The following is a 19,986-nucleotide window of genomic DNA, read 5'->3' as shown; positions in this document are numbered from 1 at the left end:
TCACATTTTCTGTGCTTTTTTTTTTTTTTTGGTAATTTTGCTTTTTTAAGCAAATGGCCCCCAGTGTTGTGCCAAAGTGCTGTGTAATATTCCTAAGTGCAAGAAAGCTGTGATATATCTATGCAAGAAATATGTATGTTAAGTAAGCTTCTCTCAATCATGAGTTATGCTTTCAGCCATGATTTCAGTGTTAATGAGTAAATATATATTAAGTAAGGTGTCTTTAAACAGAAATACAGATAAAACAAGGTTATGTCTTGGCTAGTTGATGAAAATGTTGTGACCAGAGGCTCCTAGAAACCTAACCTTCTTTCCCATTTTCCCTAGAAGCAGTGGTTCAGTGTTCACTAACTCAGTGTTTGTGGCAATTTAATGGACCATAACTACCACAGATAACAAGAATCATTGTGTGTGTGTGCATGTGTAGAAAATCTGCTACTCTTTTACAAATAACCCTTATATTTGTACAGTGTAAGCATTAGTCCTAATTTTACTTGAAATTGTGATCACAAGAAATATATAACTCTTTTTTTTTTTTTTTTTTTTTTTTTTTTTTTTTTTTTGAGACGGAGTCTTGCTCCGTCGCCCAGGCTGAAGTGCAGTGGCACAATCTCGGCTCACTGCAAGCTCCGCCTCCTGGGTTCACGCCATTCTCCTGCCTCAGCCTCCTGAGTAGCGGGGACTACAGGCACCCACCAACATGCCGGGCTAATTTTTTGTATTTTTAGTAGAGATGGGGTTTCACCGTGTTAGCCAGGATGGTCTCGATCTCCTGACCTCGTGGTCCACTTGCCTCGGCCTCCCAAAGTGCTGGGATTACAGGCGTGAGCCACCGCGCCTGGCCATAACTCTCTTTTTTAGTGAAAAATAAATGCATACAAGATGAAAACAGTTTGCTGTTTTAGACCAGATGGATGATTCCATATTCCTTAAGTCAGAAGGTTTTTCATAAAATGGAATATTGAAGGAGTACAGGTGACATTGACAGCATTTAAATGATCCTCTATAGCACGCTTGAGCATAATGTGGTTGTCAGCATCATATTGGTGGGCCGCCAGTTTCTTTTATGGTTGATGTTATTCTCTTTAGCAAGCTTGTAACATTATCAGTCGCTTTTCTCTTAAAGAAATTTATTTTATAATAGTGTTTATGTGTGAGGAGATTTCATAATCGAAGACTAGTGTGTGTGTGCATTCATATCTGTCAATTTGCTTGAATATGACAGCTCAAAAGCATTTTTTAACCTTTCATTCACGAATGTTGGTTCATATCAGTAGGGGTGTTTTAAAATGACAGGTATTATGTGAGAATGAGAATTACCCCTACTTTCTGACATATCAGTGTTATGTTGAAAATTAACATTCAGCTTTGTATCTCATGTTTTACTGTCTGCAAATCTGAAAGCAGGGAATTGGCATTTACAAAGTCAAGGACAAGCCATCATACAACCCCATGCATTGACTGTTACACTTCAAAGTGATTCTGTGCTTGTTAGCATGTATCTGTTTCCTAATCATCTTGTTCCTTGGTATAGAAAATATGCCTTTGTTATTGTCTTATATGGCTATATAGTTAAACGCTTAAAATAAAAATGATACAGACCTACATTTAGAGATTCTTCAGTTTGGGGTGGCTGATTTATTTGTGCTGCTTATGTTTCTGACTTGATCTTCTTCTGACTGATTCTATAGTCTTCTAAGGTATTAGGGTGAATGCTTTCTGTCTTTACTGCAAACAGTAGATTTTATGTCATCAAGAGTAGTTATCCAGCCTGGGTAACAAGTCAGAACCCCATCTCTACAAAAAAAAAATAGAAAAGAATTATTCAGACATGGTAGTGTGCACCCGTAGTCCCAGCTACCAGAGAGGCTGAGGTGGGAGGATTGCTTGAGCCTGGGAGGTGGAGGCTGCAGTGATCCATGATCACGCCACTGCCCTCCCGTCTGCCAGTCTGGGCAACTGAGCAAAAAAAAAAAAAGAAGAAGAAGCTGGGCAAGGTGGCTTATGCCTGTAATCCCAGCACTTTGGGAGGCTGAAGCGGGTGTATCACTTGAGGTCAGGAATTTGAGACCAGCCTGGCCAACATGGTGAAACCCTGTCTCTACTAAAAATATAAAATTAGCCAGGCACAGTGGCTCATGCCTGTAATCCCACACTTTGGGAGGCCAAGACAGGTGGATCACTTGAGGTCAGGAGTTTGAGACCAGCCAACATGATGAAACCCCATCTCTACTAAAAATACAAAAATTAGCCAGGCATGGTGCTGGGCACCTGTAATCCCAGCTACTCTGGAGGTTGAGGTAGGAGAATCGCTTGAACCCGGGAAATGGAGGCTGTAGTGAGCCAAGATTGTGGACTGCGCTTCAGCCTGGGCAACAGAGTGAGACTCTGTCTCAAAACAAAATTAGCTGGGCGTGATGCAAGGCTCCTGTAATCCCAGCTACTCGGGAAGCTGAGGCAGGAGAATCGCTTGAGCCTGGGAGGCAGAGGTTGCAGTGAGCTGAATCATGCCACTGCACTTCAGCTTGGGCAACAGAATGAGACTCCGTCTCAAAAAAAAAAAAGTAATTATAACAGCATCTTTTTCTCCTTATTTTTGGTAGATGACCTTAATATTCACTCTTCACATGGAAATACCTCATAGATTTATTCTTCTGCACTATGACTAGTGTATTATCTTAGGTGTTTTGGTTTCTTTCTTTCTTTTTGAGACAGAGTCTGGCTCTGTCGCCCAGGCTGGAGTGCACGATCTCGGCTCACTGTAACCTTCGCCTCCTGGGTTCAAGCAATTCTCTCTGCCTCAGCCTCCTGAGTAGCTGGGATTACAGGCTTCTGCCACCATGCCCCACTAATTTTTATATTTTTAGTAGAGATGGGATTTCACCATGTTGGCTAGGCTGGACTCGAGCTCCTGACCACAGGTGATCCGCCAGCCTCAGCCTCCCAAAGTGCTGGGATTACAGGCATGAGGCACTGCACCTGGTCGTGTATTTAAGTTTAAGGATTGATGCTTTTTAATTATATTGCATTTAGAAAGCAAAGTGTTTGCAGTTGAAATCATCTGTGAATTTAACATCAAGTATACTATATTTTCACTTTCCCTGCTTATTTGGAGCAACCTAATGTTCTAGTACTGAAGACTGTTTTGTAAGATTAACCAGCCCTTGACCTAATTGAAATAGAGTCTTATGTTACCTTATTCCAATTTCAATAAACTATTATGCAATATAGAGATGTGTTATAATTTGAGAATTTTATGTAAAGTTCTTCAGTAAGTGCTAATTCAGTGGGGATACCTTCTTAAACCTATAAGGATGCAGGGAAGTGACTAAAAGATGAAAATATTTCTCTAATATATCTCTAATGAAAGTACAGGATAGTACCTAAATGTCAACTTTGCCATATGTTTTCAGGAAAAAATATTTGAAGGTCTTTGGTGAATTATTGGTTATAGTATCTAACCCTCTTTATAGGGATAGCTGCATTTGTTAATTTATATTTGCTGTTTACTGTTCCTCCAAACCTTGCAATACATGTCTTCTTAGCCTCCTATGAATGTCTTCATTTCCATCTCTGTTTTACTCATTCAAATACTTTTTTTTTTTTTTTTTTTGAGACGGAGTCTTGCTTTGTGCCCATGCTGGAGTGCAGTGGCACTATCTCGGCTCACTGCAAGCTCCGCCTCCTGGTTTCACGCCATTCTCCTGCCTCAGTCTCCCGAGTAGCTGGGACTACAGGCGCCCGCCACCACACCCGGCTAATTTTTGTCTTTTTAGTAGAGATGAGGTTTCACCATGGTCTTGATCGCCTGACCTCGTGATCCGCCTGCCTCGGCCTCCCAAAGTGCTGGGATTACAGGCATGAGCCACCGCGCCCGGCCTCATTGAAATACTTTTATTTCTTCTCTTCAACAATCTGAACAATTACTCCTTGGATCCACCAGGTTAAGACCTTTTCTCCAAAAAGACTTACTAAAATCCATTTCGTTTCCCTTCTCACTGGTTTTATGTATATAAATTGTATGCTGCTTTGTCATTAGTTTGTGTAGTTTCGTTAATATTCAGTTAAATATCTCCTGAGTGCTTGTTGCAATGATATGTGAGCTTGGTGGTGTAGAGAAGTATCCTGTGGTCAGGGTTTCCAGAGAAAGTGATCTTGTACCTGAATAAGTAAGAATTTCCTATGTGTGGAAGGTAGGTAAAGATATACTGGCAAAGAGAACAGCATGAGAATATATGGGATTGACAAATAGTTCAGTATGTCAGTGGTGCAATAAAGTGGGAGATAGGAAATAAAGTTGAAGAGATAGGTATGAGCCTGGTCATTGAGGACTTTATATGTCATACTTGGACATTTATTCTTTGAATAAAGGACTTTATTCTGTTAGTGCTGGGTTGCTTTGAAGAGTTTGGCATAATGAGGGTTTGATATATGATAGTGCTTGATGTGGCAAAATTTTTATTTTAAACCAATCATGTTGGCAGAAGTATGTAAATAAATTTGAGGTAGGATAAAATTAGAGATGGGGAGATGAGTTAGGTTACTGATTTGGTCATATTGAGAGATAACTTGGATTTAGATACTGTTAATAGGGATGGAATTGAGGAAATAGACTTGGAAAGTGTTTAAAGTAGAAATCAATAAGAATTGAAGATGACTGGTGAAGTGTGAGATGATTGCCCGACTTTTGGCTTGAGAAGTTAAGGGGCTGTTGTTCTGCTGTGACAGGGACTTTAAAAAGGAACAGATTTTAGGAAAAGATGAACAGCTCAGTTTGGGATATATTGAGTTTTTGCCTATAGTACCTTCAGTTAGAAACATCCAACAAACAACTGGATGTAGGAGTCTGAGGCTCAGGTGAAAGGTTAGGATTCAGGGTTTTCATTTGAGTTCCTCCCAGTCCTGGAGGAATACAGAAAATGTGAGTAGAGTGTGAAGTGGGCAAAACACTGAACCCTAGGAGGAAAGGGAAAAAGAGGAACCCAAAAAGGAAACTGGGAAGGAAGAAGTTCTATGTCTTTGCCTAATTACTGTTAAAAGGAGGACAACTTTATCCTTTTTGAATCACAATTTAAGCATTCTTGAATAGTAGGATATTATATAATGTTATGTAGTAGATAATAAACGTTTAAGTTTGCCACTTATTTGGTCAGCTGGAAAACATTTCATTTACTTGGAAATTGCGTTTTTATATTTTATCCATTTTCATTACTTGACAAATATTTTTTAATTCGTATCATTTCATGAGCTGCTATGTACTAGGCACCATGAAGTCTCCTATTCTGGTTTTGTTGTAAGAATTACTCTGACCCGAAGGCACTGATTTACAGTAAATTTTGCATGGTCAGTCTTATGTGGATTAATATGGTAGTTGAACATCCTTCTCTTCCTGAGTACAGTGTGGCCCTTTTAATCTTTTTCATCTCTCTGGGTCACTATTTCTTCATTTTCTTAAGTCTGTTCATTTTTAGAAACTCAAGAACAGAGTCTGCCAACAGGTTTTAGAGATCTACAGGGTACATGACTGGGTTTCATGACTCAACTAAAATTATATGCAAGATATGATGCATATGTACACATTTTTATGAAGATGCAATTTATAGCTTCTTTTGGATTATCAAAGTTTTATATAACTCACCACTCACCTTCCACCCAAAAGGTTAAGAACTGTAGGAACCAGAAGTATTTTTGTGTAATGTATTATAATAAACTACACTGTTTCATGCAACCCCTGAATAGTGAAGTTATCTTTAACAGAGGTACTGCTATTCTTTGAAAGTAATTTTTTGAAGTAAGGAACAAATTTATTTTAATGCACTATAATATATGTTTACTTTTTGGCTACTTAAGCCTATAATGTTTCTGTTGTATTAACCAATTAAAACACCTCTTAGTGATTTTATAGCTTAAAAATAAGTTCATCAAATAGAATAAGTAAGAGTTTGATTCTGCCTTATGGTGAATTAAAGAATGCTTAGTTTTAAAGAGTGATTCAAATGCCCTTTATTAATATATCTTCCCCACTTTGCATCTTCTAATAGGAAAAGAATACTTGAGATCCATTTGTAAGGAAAGAAAAGGAAGCAACAACATAATGCCCAGAGTTGGAGCCAATTAAACCAGGTTTGTACTTTTTCTTTCCATAATGTAACATGTTTATTCTGGTCTTAAATCTCTTTTATTAATCTCCTGTCTTATTTCAGCAAAAATCTAATAATTTTAAACCTTGCCATAGTAGTATGGAGGAGATAAAGGTGAATAAGACATGCCCTTTTCAAACTATTTGCAACTAATGCAAAAGAACAGAAATCATAACAGTCTCTGAGACCACAGTGCAATCAAATTAGAACTCAGGATTAAGAAACTCACTCAAAACCGCATAACCAAATGGAAACTGAACAGCCTGCTCCTGAATGACTACTGGGTAAATAACGAAATGAAGGCAGAAATAAAGATGTTCTTTGAAACCAAATAGTCTTTGAGAACAAAGATACAACATACCAGAATCTCTGGGACACATTTAAAGCAGTGTATAGAGGGAAATTTATAGCACTAGATGCCCACAAGAGAAAGCAGGAAAGATCTAAAATCAACACCCTAACATCGAAATTAAAAGAACTAGAGAAGCAATAACAAACAAATTCAAAAGCTAGCAGAAGACAAGAAATAACTAAGATCAGAGCAGAACTGAAGGAGGCAGAGACACGAAAAACCCTTCAAAAAATCAATGAATGCAGGAGCTGTTTTTTTGAAAAGATCAGCAAAATAGACCGCTAGCCAGACTAATGAAGAAAAGAGAGAAGAATCAAATAGATGCAATAAAAAAAAAATGACATAGGGGATATCAAATGATTAGCAACTTAACTATGAATATGAAAGACAAAATTATAAACAGCTAGATAGCAATCTCATTTTAACATGGAAAGTTTTGTGAGGTTTGATAAATTGCTTGAGGTCAGAAGCTCTTAAAGAGTTAAGTTGGGATTCAGACTCATATCTGTTGACTCCAAACTGTATTTGCCTTCCATTATGTCACAATGTTCCCTATTTTATTTAGGTTTAGTTGTTGTGCAACTGCTGATTATTGAAGTAGAGGGTGGAGGACATATGTATTTCATATAAGGAATTTACTTTCATTTAAGGAATTTATTTCATTTACTTTCTGATGAAGTAAAAAGGGGGAGAGTATTCTCTATTCCTCAAAAGTTTGGAAGATTAGAGATGGGAACTAACGTTTATAAGCACTTACTGTGTGCTAGACACTATTGTAAGGACTTAACGTGAACTAACTTATTTAATTCACGACAGCCAGGTGACATACTAATCTTTAAAACAAAGAAATAAGCAAATTGTCCGAGATCACATAGCTAGTAAGTACCAAAAGCAGATTCAAAACCGTGTATTGGGAAAGGTTAGATAGGGTTTGTAAACCCATGTCTATTGACTTACTTTTTTTTTTTTTTGAGACAAGTCTCACTCTGTCGCCCAGGCTGGAGTGCGGTGGCGTGATCTTGGCTCACTGCAACCTCTGCCTTCCAGGTTCGAGTAATTCTCCTGCCTCAGCCTCCCAAGCAGCTGGGTCTACAGGTGCGTGCCACCACACCTGGCTAATTTGTGTGTGTGTGTGTGTGTGTGTGTGTGTGTGTGTGTGTGTGTGTGTGTTTTAGTAGAGAAGACGGGGTTTCACCGTGTTAGCCAGGATGGTCTTGATCGCCTGACCTTGTAATCCGCCCACCTCGGCCTCCCAAAGTACTGGGATTACAGACTTGAGCCACCACACCCAGCTGACTTAAAATTTAATATTACACAAACCAAACAAATAGCTGGACAATTTAGTCTGAGCTCCTTTTGCTATTAGTGTCATTTGTAAGCATTCTTAATTCAACTATTAGCAGTTAAATCGCCTCACCAAAATAATATTTCCATCTTAACAAGCTTTTCATTGTAACCAGTTTGAAAAAGTAATTTAGGTTACATGATCCTATGGTGAAGAGAGATTTTAAATTCACAGAATAGTGAACAGCAACATATGATAGAAAGGACTTTGAGGTGGGGCTCAGATCTGGGTTCTTTCAATTCCCAGCTTTCCTACTGACTCATGTGCTCTACAAGTATCTTAACCTGTTTTCATACATTTTGTAAGATGAGAAGATTGACTTCATTGTTCCGTAAGTCCCTTACAGTAATACAATTATCCTATCAGTAGATTTTTAAAATGTGCTTCACATGTGAATAGCTTAAGAATTTTTGGTTGCGAGATAAGTCTTTAGAGATCACTTCATTGAATCCTGCCATGTGAAGATGGTGAGACTGAGACCTTCGCATTTGTATGGCACTGTAAACGTTTCAAAGCTCTTTGCTCTTTACATACATTAATCTCATGTGAGCCTCATCACCATACTCTTGTGAGTTAAATATCATTCTCTTCATTGTTTACATGACCAGATTGAATTGGTCATATAGCTGGGCTAGACTAAGTGACTCTGTGACTCTCAACCAAGTTTATCATGTTTTCTGGCTTTAGTGAGACTAATTACATCCTTCAATGAAGTACTATTTTGTGAGAAAGTGAGAATTCAGTGATTTATGAAAAAATCCAAGAAGGAGAAACAAACATTTTCTAATATGAAAGTAGTAATGACTACAGCTATATAAATAACAGTAACAAAGAGGTAAGGAAGTGGCAAGTAATAAGGTCTATGAGTTGATTTAATTTTGGTTTTCATTTATTCCTGGATTAAGAATAAGCATAATTGACTTTTAATATCCTTGTGTTTATCAATCACATACGTTATCCTGACTAATGCAAAGAGAAATCATACTTTATAATAAAGTATTCATAAATTGTAGGTGAGCTAAGGAAAATTTCAGTTAATTTAAAAGGATACTTTGAATAAATAAGCATGGGAAGCTAAGCTCTACGTAAAATTAATTATTTCATTGCCTTTATTGAAGTGGGTTTTCTTTTTTATTTCCACTTTGTAGTTGTAGAGCTACAACTTCTGTGTAACTTTTTAGTATTTTTTTAATTGGAAAGAAAATAATTTTAAAACTAGTATGTGGGTATGAGCAGTTTTTCTTGTACAATTTTTTTTTCTAAATTGTCTTTCCTTTAAAAGAAACTGACTTTCTAGACTACATGGTATGATGGTGCTTTCTCTGCAGATATGAAAATTTGATCATTAATACAGTCTCCAGTTGTTGTTCTATATTAAAAACTGTTTTTTAAGATGATTAACTGCATGTTTTCTGTAGAACTAATAAAAGAAAGGAGGATCTCCCAGATGGTTCTAATCAAATAAGGAAAACAGCAAAGGATGGCGTTGATATACAACAAAATTTGAAAGCAACATTTTGAGATTTGACTTATTTTAGAGAAGAAAAAGGTATTATCTCCTTTCTGAAGTCTGGTTTTCTTAAGAGTCCATTATAAGATTCTCTTGCCTAGCTGCTGATGTTCTTTCCTGATGCCGTGCCCTACAGAGTTCCACCTCTTTTTTTTTTTTTTTTTTTTTTTTTTTTTTGAGACGGAGTCTCGCTCTGTTGCCCAGGCTGGAGTGCAGTGGCGCGATCTCGGCTCACTGCAAGCTCCGCCTCCCGGGTTCATGCCATTCTCCTGCCTCAGCCTCCTGAGTAGCTGGGACTACAGGCGCCAGCCACTACGCCCGGCTAATTTTTTTGTATTTTTAGTAGAGACGGGGTTTCACCGTGTTAGCCAGGATAGTCTCGATCCCGTGACCTCGTGATCCACCCGCCTCGGCCTCCCAAAGTGCTGGGATTACAGGCGTGAGCCACCGCGCCCGGCCCAGAGCTCTACCTCTTATTGCGTACCCATTTTCATGCCATCACAGATCCATGGAATTCAAAATGATATTTGATGCAGACTTGAATAGAGCTAGTTTTTAATTCTCAGCTCTATGTATGACTTCAAAACATATGCAAAGGTTTTTTTTACAGCCACTTTTTAATGGTGCTTTAAAGGAAAAGATGAAGAGGCCCCTTCATAGTAATTAATTTTTTGGTTTTTGTTTTGAGATAACTCAGGAGCTAGTTTCCTGGAAACTTCAAACTCCTAACACAGTTTCATTAAATTATACCTATTATAATATGATTGTGTCTTGCTAACCCAGACTGTAGTCATTTTAAGGACTACTGTTAGTTTCTCATTGGCCCATTGTGATTTAGTGTTCATAAAAAAGTTATGACATTTAACTGAGGGTTTAGAATTTTTCAAGATGACTGGGCTTTTTCCTGTGATTTGTGAGTTTCTCTTGTTTGGCTTTAGGCTTAAAGAATTCCTGATCTAGAGTCAACTGCAAGCAAGCCAGGCTTCCAGGCTGGTGTCCCATTCTTATTAAAACATTCCCTTTGTACACGTGGATGGCCTTGTGATTCAGAAGGCATGGTTTTAATACACAAAGCCTTTTAACTTTTTAAACTATTTCAATAAAGAAATTGCTGAAACAGTAAATTTTTTTAATGAGTCATGTTGACAAATTCGTTAGCATTAAATTAAGTGTTTTTCCTAGCCATTGATTATTTAGTTTTAATGTAGATTTATTTCTATGTAGTCTGCTTTCTGTGCCAGGATATTTTCTAAAAATGAGATAAGTTCTTAGATGTATGGAAATTCAAGGAACTCTTTGATGTCATATTCAGTAAACCTCAGGATGGCAATAAGGGAAATATGGAGCTGTTGATTTGTGTGTATATGTATGTATGTGTATATTTGGGTGTGTGATCTAAACACACAGGAAATAAATTTGATTTATAGCTTCCTTCTTGACCAAGTTATTTTAAAGTTTAACATGGTGATAGAATTATATGGAAATATTGATTGGTTTTTTCTTTTGTAAGTGTATTGCTGCTTAGCAATTAAATGATTAGATGTAGCTCAGGGCTTCGTTTTATTTCTTCATGCTGTATTTGAAAGAATTAAATGGGTTGATTCAGAGTTTTAAAAAATAGAAGTATAGGTAATAAAGGAGAATTACAGAATCTGTTGGCCTGCATTTGTAAGATCAGTCCACTTTGAGTTGCCCAGTTATTTGAATTTATCGGAGAAAAATAGTACCAAGTAAGTATAAATATTCAAGTAGTTATTGAATATTTCATTAGCTTTTGTATGCCACGTTTATTTTTCTTAATTCTCAATGTGAGAAATTTGGATGATTTTCATAAATATTCAAAAATTATTCTCCTGTACAAAATTGAGAGTATTGTTGAAAGAGATAATAATTTGCTCTTGGGTCTTTTTATTTCCTTTATGAAAACCCATCTCCAAAAAAATTTAAATGAAAAGTTGCTAATTGCAATGAGGGTTTTCTATGAAGTTATTAAATTTGATTCTTAAATTGTATGAACTTCCTCAATAGCTTTGCTTATTCTTATATATAAACAGAACATTTTAATATAAGATTTGGTAGTATAATACATTGCTAGTCTGCAGCTCTTCTATAGGAGAAATGAAGATCTTTGCAAAAGATTTGGGGACTCCAGATTTTCTATGTAGGGTTAAAAAATTTTTTTTGATTATATTGAATGAATTCAGTAACAATGGCTTACTTTCTTTTCTCCAGCAATATGAATACCATGTCTTATAAACATTAATAACAATAGGCATCATTTGGCTGGCAGAAATGGCAGTTCACATACTTTTTTACAGCAAATATAGACATGGTCTGATATAATAAAGGAAATAGACTTTTTTTTTGAGATAGGGTCTCGCTCTGTTGCCGAGGCTGGAGTGCAATGGCGAATCTCGGCTCATTCCAGCCTTTGCTTCCTGGGTTCAAGCGATTCTCTGACCTCAGCCTCCTGGGATTACAGGTGAGTAGCTAGGATTACCGGTGGCACCCCACCTGGCTAATTTTTGTATTTTCAGTAGAGATGGGGTTTCACCATGTTGGCCAGGCTGGTCTCGAAACTCCTGACCTCAAGTGATCCACCTGCCTCGGCCTCCCAAAGTGCTGGGATTACAGATGTGAGCCACCATGCCCAGCCAGGAAATAGAAATCTTGTACAGCTCTTATAGTCAGAAGCCTGATTATTCCAAAGATGAGAGTGCTATCTAATAATCATCTAAACAAAGCTACTAAGTAAGGTCAAATGTTTAGAGCTCATAAAAGATCACATAAAACCAATAAGAAGAATATTGCAAGCCAGCCCACACTGTCTGAAGGAAGTTTGTGGAGTCAACTTGAGTACATTAAAATATTTTGTGTTCCTTGTTAATTCTAAAATAATAAAAATTTAACAGAAACATGGAATAGGAATAGGTTTTAGAATAAGAAAAGGCTCAAAAAAAAAAAAAGGAAATCATTTGATTATCCCCTTACATTTTGCAAAGTGAAACTAAGGGTGTGAAGCTACATCCTCAAGTGTTATATAGGTGGTAACAGAACTAAGACTAGAATACACTTTATGTATCTATTAAATAATTGAAGATAGAATTTGAAAAGTTCTGATGGGAAATTATTTTATTTTGTTGTTAATTTTTAGGATTTACATACAGTAACACTGACCTTTTTTTCGAGATGGAGTCTCACTCTGTTGCCCAGGCTGGAGTGCAGTGGCATGATCTCAGCTCACTGCAGCCTCCGCCTCCCGTTTTCAAGCGATTCTTGTACCTCAGCCTCCTAAGTAGCTGGGATTATAGATACCTGCCTCCATGCCCAGCTAATTTTGTGTATTTACTAGAGACTGAGATTTCACCATGTTGGCCAGGCTGGCCTCGAACTCCTGACCTCAAGTGATCCACCCACCTCAGCCTCCCAAAGTGCTAGGATTACAGGCATGAGCCACTATGCCCGGCCCAAAACTGACTTAACATAAGTTCTGTGAGCTTTAACACATGTTCGGATCCATATAACTACCACTACAAACAGGAAACAAACAGTCCCATCACCCTAGAAAACTTCTGGCTTTCCCTTTTTGGTCAAAATCTCTCCCTACATCTAACAATTACTGATCTGTACTTCATCACTATAGTTTTACCTGTTCCAGAATATTGTATAAATGGAATTTTTTTCCTAGCTAAACTGTATCCAGCTTTATTAAAGATACCTTCCATAAATAATCATGGTATTTCAGGCAGGACATGGGCAGAAAATCATTAACAGCATACAACAACTTTCAAACTCCCTTCTTCAATGGACTGCCAAAAATCAGAAAGCCACTATAAACCCAGTGAAGTCTTCATGTGATGCTCTGAACAGGGAAAGTTTAGAGTGAGGGTTGACATTTCACATTTAGAATGTTGTTTAACAACTTTTCACGAGCCGATCCTGACTCAGGAAGTGAAATGAAAATGACAGAATTTATCTGAAGATCCACAATCTGGAAATTGAACCACTGCTCCTTTGAGGGGCTCCATCTCAGTGGTATCACTGGAACATCCAGATTGTCTGACACACTGGTAACCAATTATTGGGGGTCAGATCCCAGCACATGTCTGGGTTAAAGGGAGTTAAGTCTATGCTGAAAGGTGGAAAGGGAGAAAAGAACATAAAAACAAATTTGTTTTTCCATCCCACAGGCTTTTGTGCCAAGGAGGCCCTGTGTATCTAAGTCAGGGAATCCCTCCTCCTGAGATCCAAGAAGTCTCTCAAAACTAGAAGGGAAAGGTATTTTCCCCACATCAGTCCAGCTTTGGAGACATTCTATTAGTGACATATGCCCCTTCCCCCAAAAACAACAGTAAGTGTTCTGTGTGCTAACAGCATAGCTTTGAAACACACACACACACACACACACACACACACACACACACGAGCACCTTGGGAGGCTGAGGCAGCCAGTTCACTTGAGGTCAGTTCAAGACCAGCTTGACCAACATGGTGAAACCCCACCTCTACTAAAAATACAAAAATTAGCCAGTTGTGGTGGCGTGTGTCTGTAATCCCAGCTACTCAGGAGGCTGAGGCTAGAGAATGGCTTGAACCCAGGAGGCGGAGGTTGCAGTGAGCAGAGATGATGCCATTGCACTCCAGCCTGGGCGATAGAGTGAGACTCTGTCTCAAAAAAAAAAAAAACCCCACAAAATTTTGCATTTTTATAAAACTTGATAAAAATAGTATTTCAAACTGTATAGTCACCAGAAGTACACAGTTATCAAAAATGCACGTGCTTCACTTGGCATCTCCAGCACCCTCACCTTTCTGTGCCTGGTCTGTTTTGGCATCTCCATTTTCTGCAGGCTTATTCCCCTCCTTGCCAGTGTCAGCTTTTCCCGTTTCTCCTTTGAGTACCTTCTCTCCATTCTTTGCAGGGACCTTTTTAGGCTTGGTCTCTGGCTTTGGAGGAGCAGGTTTAGTAGACAACCTTGCAGATCTTCTCTGTGGTTTGTCCCTCACTTTGGCTTTATCTCCTTTAGCATCCCCTTCAGCCTTTCTCTTGGGCATGGTGCTGGCGATGTGGTAGGACATAGGTGCGTTATGTGGGCTTTGGTCAGTCTGGGGGTCGTTCTCCCTGCTTCTTCTTCACACTGCTCCTATAAATTGAATTATTATGTACTCTTTTGAATCTAGCTTCTTTCTCTCAGCTTAATTTTTTGAAATTCATATGTTGTGTGTATTAGTAGTTCATTCTTTTAATTGCTGAGTAGTATTCCATTGTATGACTATATCACAATGTACTTAATCACCTGTTCATGAACATTTCGTTTCCAGTGTTTCTTCAAAAGACTTCATTTTTTTAGAGCAATTTTAGGTTCAACATCAAAACTGAGAAAAAGATACAGAGATATCCCACGTACCCTCGTGCCCACGAGCGTATAGCATTCCCTATTATCAACATCCCCACCAGAATGGTAGATTTGCTACAATTGATGAACCTTCATTGAGACATCATAATCACCCCAAGCCCATAGTTTACATTAGGGTTCACTCTTGGTATTGTACATTCTATGGGTTTGGATAAATGCATAATGACAGCTGTCCACCATTCTAGTATCATATAGAGTATTTTCACTGCCCTAAAAATCCTGTGCATTCTGCCTATTCATCCCTTTTCCTTCTCCAGCCCCTGGCAACCCACTGAACCTTTTACTCTCTCCATGGTTTTAACTTTTTCAGAATGTCATATAGTTGGAATCATACACTATGCTGCCTTTTCAGATTGGTTTCTTAATTCCAGTTTTTATCTGTTATGAATAAAGTTGCTATAATTTTTTTCTATTAGACAGAACAAAAATATTTACTTACAGGTATGGTGATCCTATTAGTGAGCTCTTAAATAATTCACAGAATTAATTCACTTTTTAAACTTTTTATTTTGAAATAATTATAAATTCACATGAATTTGAAAACATAGTACAGAGAAGTACCATATTTACTGTACCATTCACCGAGTTTCCCCTATTAGTTCCATCTTATGTAACTATAGAACAATATTAAAACCAGTACATTGACATTGGTGTAAAGCGAGTAGTATATCGTTCTTTGGTATTTTATCACATGTGTAGATTCATGTAACCAACACTGCAACCAAGATACAGAATTCCTTAACCCAATGACATCCCTGTGCTGCCTCTTTATAGTCACACACACACCCACTCCCTTTCACCATCCCTCACCCTTGGTAACCATCTCTATAATTTTGTCATTTTGAGAATGTTATATAAATGGAATCATGTAGTATAAAATCTTTGAGATTGGCTTTTTTTACTCAGCATAATGCCCTTGAGATCCATCTAAGTTGAGATGTCAAGAATCATTCCTGTTTATTGCTGATATAGTTAGTTTTCCATGGTATGGATGTGTCACAGTTTGTTTGTTTTTCTGGCTTTCCTGCAGGTTACTTGAATACCTTTTAGAATTCAGTGTTTTAAAGTATATCTTTTTGTATGGCCTTTTTGTCCTTACTCTAGATACTACATTTTGTATGTAACAAGTCATAGTCGGCTGGACTACAGTGCTACTTGGTGATGCTACATTTTATCACTTCCAGTAAAGTATAGAAACTTTTGCTCCCTTTAGTCCCCCCCATTTAATTATCTTAACATTTTTATATGTTTCTAATATACGTATATGTGTATATTACATGCATGTTTATATATATTTTTATGTGTATTAATGGTTTTATTTTCTTTACATACATTTCGAACCATATCATACAGCATTATAATTTTTGCTTCAACAGTCAAACATAATTTGGAGAACTCAAGTGGAATAGGAATCTGTTGTGTTTATACATATTTTTCCTCCTTCTGTCATCCTTCCTTCCTCATTATCCACGATTCCTGGATTATCCGAGATCTTTTTTCATTTCCTTTCTGTTTAGAGAATTTTCTTTATTCTTTTAGAGCAGATCTGCTAGTGAGAAATTCTCCTTTCTCTATAAATATTTTTATTTTTTCCTTCATTTCTGCAGGATATTTTTGCTGGTTAAAGAACTCATGAGTTAACAAGCCTTTTCTCCTAGCACCTGAAAGATATCCTGCCAGTTCCTTCTGGCTTCCGTGGTTTTTAATGAGAAATTTACTGTCATTAAACTGTTTTTCCCCTCTAGGGAAAATGTTGTTTTTCTGTTGCTGCTTTCAAGATTTTTTCTATGTCTTCAGTTTTCAGAAGTTTGACTTTGATGTGTTTTGGCCTGGATTGATTTGGGGTTTACACTGTTTGGGGTTTACTTGGCTTCTTGAATCTGTAGGTTTATGTCTTTTGAGAACTTTTCAGTTCATATTTTTTCAAATTATTTTTCTGTCCTTTTTCTCCTTTCCTTTTGAGACTCTGATGACATGAATATTCATCTTTTATTATAGTTTCACGAGTCACCAAAGTTCTGTTTGTTTTTTTAGTTTGTTTTCTTCCTATTGTTCAGACTGGCAAATTTCTGTTTTATTTTTAGTACACTGATTCCTTCTTCTGTCACATCCATTCTGCTATTGAACCCATCCACTGACATTGATTTCAGTTATCGTAATTTTGGTTTTGTAATTTAATTATTTACATTCTGTATTTCTTTGCTGAGACTTTCTTTACTCAGGCTTTCTGTTTTTTTCATTTGTTTCCAACGTGTTGGTAATTGCCTGTTGAAGCATTTTAATGGTGGCTGCCTTAAAATCCTTGTGAGATAATTCTTTTTCTTTCTTTAAAAAAATACATTTATTTCTTTTTTCCTTTTTTTAAATTTTTTAATTTTATTTATTTATTTATTTTTTTGAGACAGAGTCTCACTGTGTCGCCCAGGCTGCACTGCAATCTCAGCTGACTGCAACCTCCGTCTCCCGGGTTCAAGCGATTCTCCTGCCTCAGCCTCCTGAGTAGCTGGGATTACAGGCACGCGCCATCACATCCATCTAATTTTTGTATTTTTAGTAGAGATGGGATTTCACCGTGTTAGCCAGGATGGTCTCAATCTCCTGACCTCATGATCCACCCGCCTCGGCCTCCCAAAGTGCTGGGATTATAGGCATGAGCCACCATGCCCAGCCTCATTTGTTTCTTAAAATCTGTGTATAAGTGGACCCACTTGATTTAACCCATGTTGTTTAAGGATTGACTGTACGTTACCAAGATGTACATATTTATTTTATTTTTGGAATTTTGTCTTATTTCAATAGGTTTTGGGAGAACAGGTGGTGTTTGGTTACATGAATAAGTTCTTCAGTAGTGATTTATGAGATTTTGGTGCACCTATCACCCTAGAAGTACACGCTGTACCCAATGTGTAGTCTTTTATCCCTCACCTCCCTCTTATCATTCCTCCAAGTCCTCAAAGTTCGTTGTATCATTCTTATGTCTTTGCATCCTCATAGCTTAACTTCCACTTATGAGTGAGAACATACTATGTTTGGTTTTCCATTCCTGAGTTACTTCACTTGGAATAATGGTCTCCAGTTCCATCTAGGTTGCTGCAAATGCCATTATTTTGTTCCTTTTTATTGCTGAGTAGTATTCCATGGTATATATACGCCACATTTTCTCTATCCACTTATTGATTGATGGATATTTGGGCTGGTTCCATATTTTTGCAATTTTGAATTGTGCTGCTATAAACATGCATGTGCAAGTATCTTTTTTGTATAATGACTTTTTTTTTCCTCTGAATAGATATCCAGGAGTGGGATTGTTGGATCAAATGGTAAATCTGCTTTTAGTTCTTTAAGGAATCTCCATACTGTTTTCCATAGTGGTGTACTAGTTTATATTCCCACCAGCAGTGTAAAAGTGTTCCTTTTTTCATGACATCCACACCAACATCTGTGTTTTTTTATTTTTTGATTATGAGTTTTTTTATTTTTGGTTTTTTAATTTTTGATTATGATTTTATTTTATGGTTATTGTTGCAGGAGTAAGGTAGTATCTCATTGTGGTTTTGATTTGCGTTTCCCTGATCATTAGTGATGTTGAGCACTTTTTCATATGTTTGTTGGCCATTTGTATATCTTCTTTTGAAAATTGTCTATTCATGTCTTTAGCCCACTTGATGGGATTTTTTTTTTTCTTGCTAATTTGGTTCCTTGTAGATTCTGGATATTAGTCCTTTGTCGGATAGATTGCAAAGATTTTCTCCCACTCTGTGGGTTGTCTGGTTTCTCTGCTGATTGTTTCTTTTGCTGTGCAGAAGCTTTTGCGTAAGCCAGTGTCTAGAAGGCTTTTCCCAATGTTATCTTCTAGAATTTTTATGGTTTCATGTCTCAGATGTAAATCTTTGGTCCATTTCAAGTGGATTTTTGTATAAGGTGAGAGATGAGGACCCAGTTTCATTCTTCTACATGTGGCTTGCCAATTATCCCAGCACCATTTGTTGAATAGTTTCCTTTTCCTACTTTATGTTTTTGTTGCTTTGTCAAAGATCAGTTGACTGTAAGTATTTCTCTTTATTTCTGGGTTCTCTATTCTGTTCCATTGGTCTCTCTGCCTGTTTCTATTCCAGTACAATGCTGTTTTGGTGACTATGGCCTTATAGTATCGTTTGAAGTTGGGTAATGTGATGCCTCCAAATTTGTTCTTTTTGCTTAGTCTTGCTTTGGCTACGTGGGCTCTTTTTTGGTTCCATGTGAATTTTAGGATTTTTTTTCTAGTTCTGTGAAGAATGGTGGTGGTATTTTGATGGGAATTGCATTGAATTTGTTGATTGCTTTTGGCAGTATGGTCATTATCACAATATTGATTCTACCCATCCATGAAAATGGGTTGTGTTTCTATTTGTTTTGTCATCTATAATTTCTTTCAGCAGTGTTTTGTAGTTTTCCTTGCAGAGGTCTTTCACTTTCACCTCTTGGTTAAGTATATTCCTAAGTTCTTTGTTTTTGTTTTTGTTTTTGTTTTTAACAGCTGTTATAAAAGGGGTTGAGTTCTTGATTTGATTCTCAGCTTGGTTCTTGTTGATGTGTAGCAGGGCTACTGATTTGTATACATTAATTTTGTATCCTGAAACTTTGCTGAATTCATTTACTAGTTCAGGAGCTTTTTGGATGAGTCTTTAGGGTTTTCTAGGTATATGATTATGTCATCAGCAAACAGTGACAGTTTGACTTCCTCTTTGCCAGTTTGGCTGCCCTTTATTTCTTTCTCTTGTCTAATTTTTCTGGCTAGGACTTCCAGTACTATGTTGAATAGAAGTGGTGAAAGTGGACATCCTTGTCCTGTTCCAGTTTTCAGGGGGAATACTTTCAACTTTTCCCCATTCAGTATAGTGTTAGCTGTGGGCTTGTCATAGATGGCTTTTATTACCTTAAGGTATGTTCCTTCTTTACGAATTTTGCTGAGGGTTTTAATCATACATAAAGGGATGCTGGATTTTGTCAAACGCTTTTTCTGCAATCTATTGAGATGATCATGTGATTTTTGTTTTTAATTCTTTTTCTGTGGTGTATCACATTTATTGACTTGCAGATGTTAAACCATCCCTGCATCCCTGTTATGAAACCCACTTGATCATGGTGGATTATCTTTTTTATCTCTGTTGGATTCGTTTAGCTAGTATTTTGTTAAGGATTTTTGCATCTATGTTCATCAGGGATATTGGTTTGTAGTTTTC

The 19,986-nt window shown here is 37.2% G+C and overlaps 2 protein-coding genes across 26 annotated transcripts in view; one reads left to right on the top strand and one right to left on the bottom strand.

The window, feature by feature from the left end:
• Positions 1-19,986, top strand: part of PEAK1 (pseudopodium enriched atypical kinase 1) — a 310,312-nt gene that overhangs the window by 133,499 nt on the left and 156,827 nt on the right. For 11 of the 25 annotated variants that reach the window (XM_063795320.1, XM_063795312.1, XM_063795318.1 and 8 more), the window contains one exon: positions 6,042-6,123. The gene's annotated coding sequence lies outside the window, so the exon portion shown is untranslated. Of the gene's footprint in view, positions 1-6,039; positions 6,124-7,466; positions 7,588-9,255; positions 9,387-19,986 lie in introns of those variants that run through there. The other 14 variants (XM_054667838.2, XM_054667835.2, XM_063795306.1 and 11 more) reach the window with 6 other exon arrangements.
• LOC107968388 (non-histone chromosomal protein HMG-17-like) lies at positions 14,054-17,087 on the bottom strand. Its single transcript, XM_054667867.2, has one exon. It carries the CDS (start codon positions 14,424-14,426, stop codon positions 14,130-14,132), a length of 297 nt encoding a protein of 98 aa, XP_054523842.1. The 5' UTR covers positions 14,427-17,087; the 3' UTR covers positions 14,054-14,129.

The sequence above is a fragment of the Pan troglodytes genome, chromosome 16, assembly GCF_028858775.2.
Source record: "Pan troglodytes isolate AG18354 chromosome 16, NHGRI_mPanTro3-v2.0_pri, whole genome shotgun sequence".
Lineage (NCBI taxonomy): Eukaryota > Metazoa > Chordata > Mammalia > Primates > Hominidae > Pan > Pan troglodytes.
Note: the sequence above shows the minus strand (reverse complement) of the source record. Positions and strands in the feature narration are given on the sequence as shown.

What these genes read in the sequence shown, in the direction of transcription:
- LOC107968388 (XM_054667867.2), bottom strand. Translation starts at nt 14,426, where the DNA reads ATGTCCTACCACATCGCCAGCACCATGCCCAAGAGAAAGGCTGAAGGG.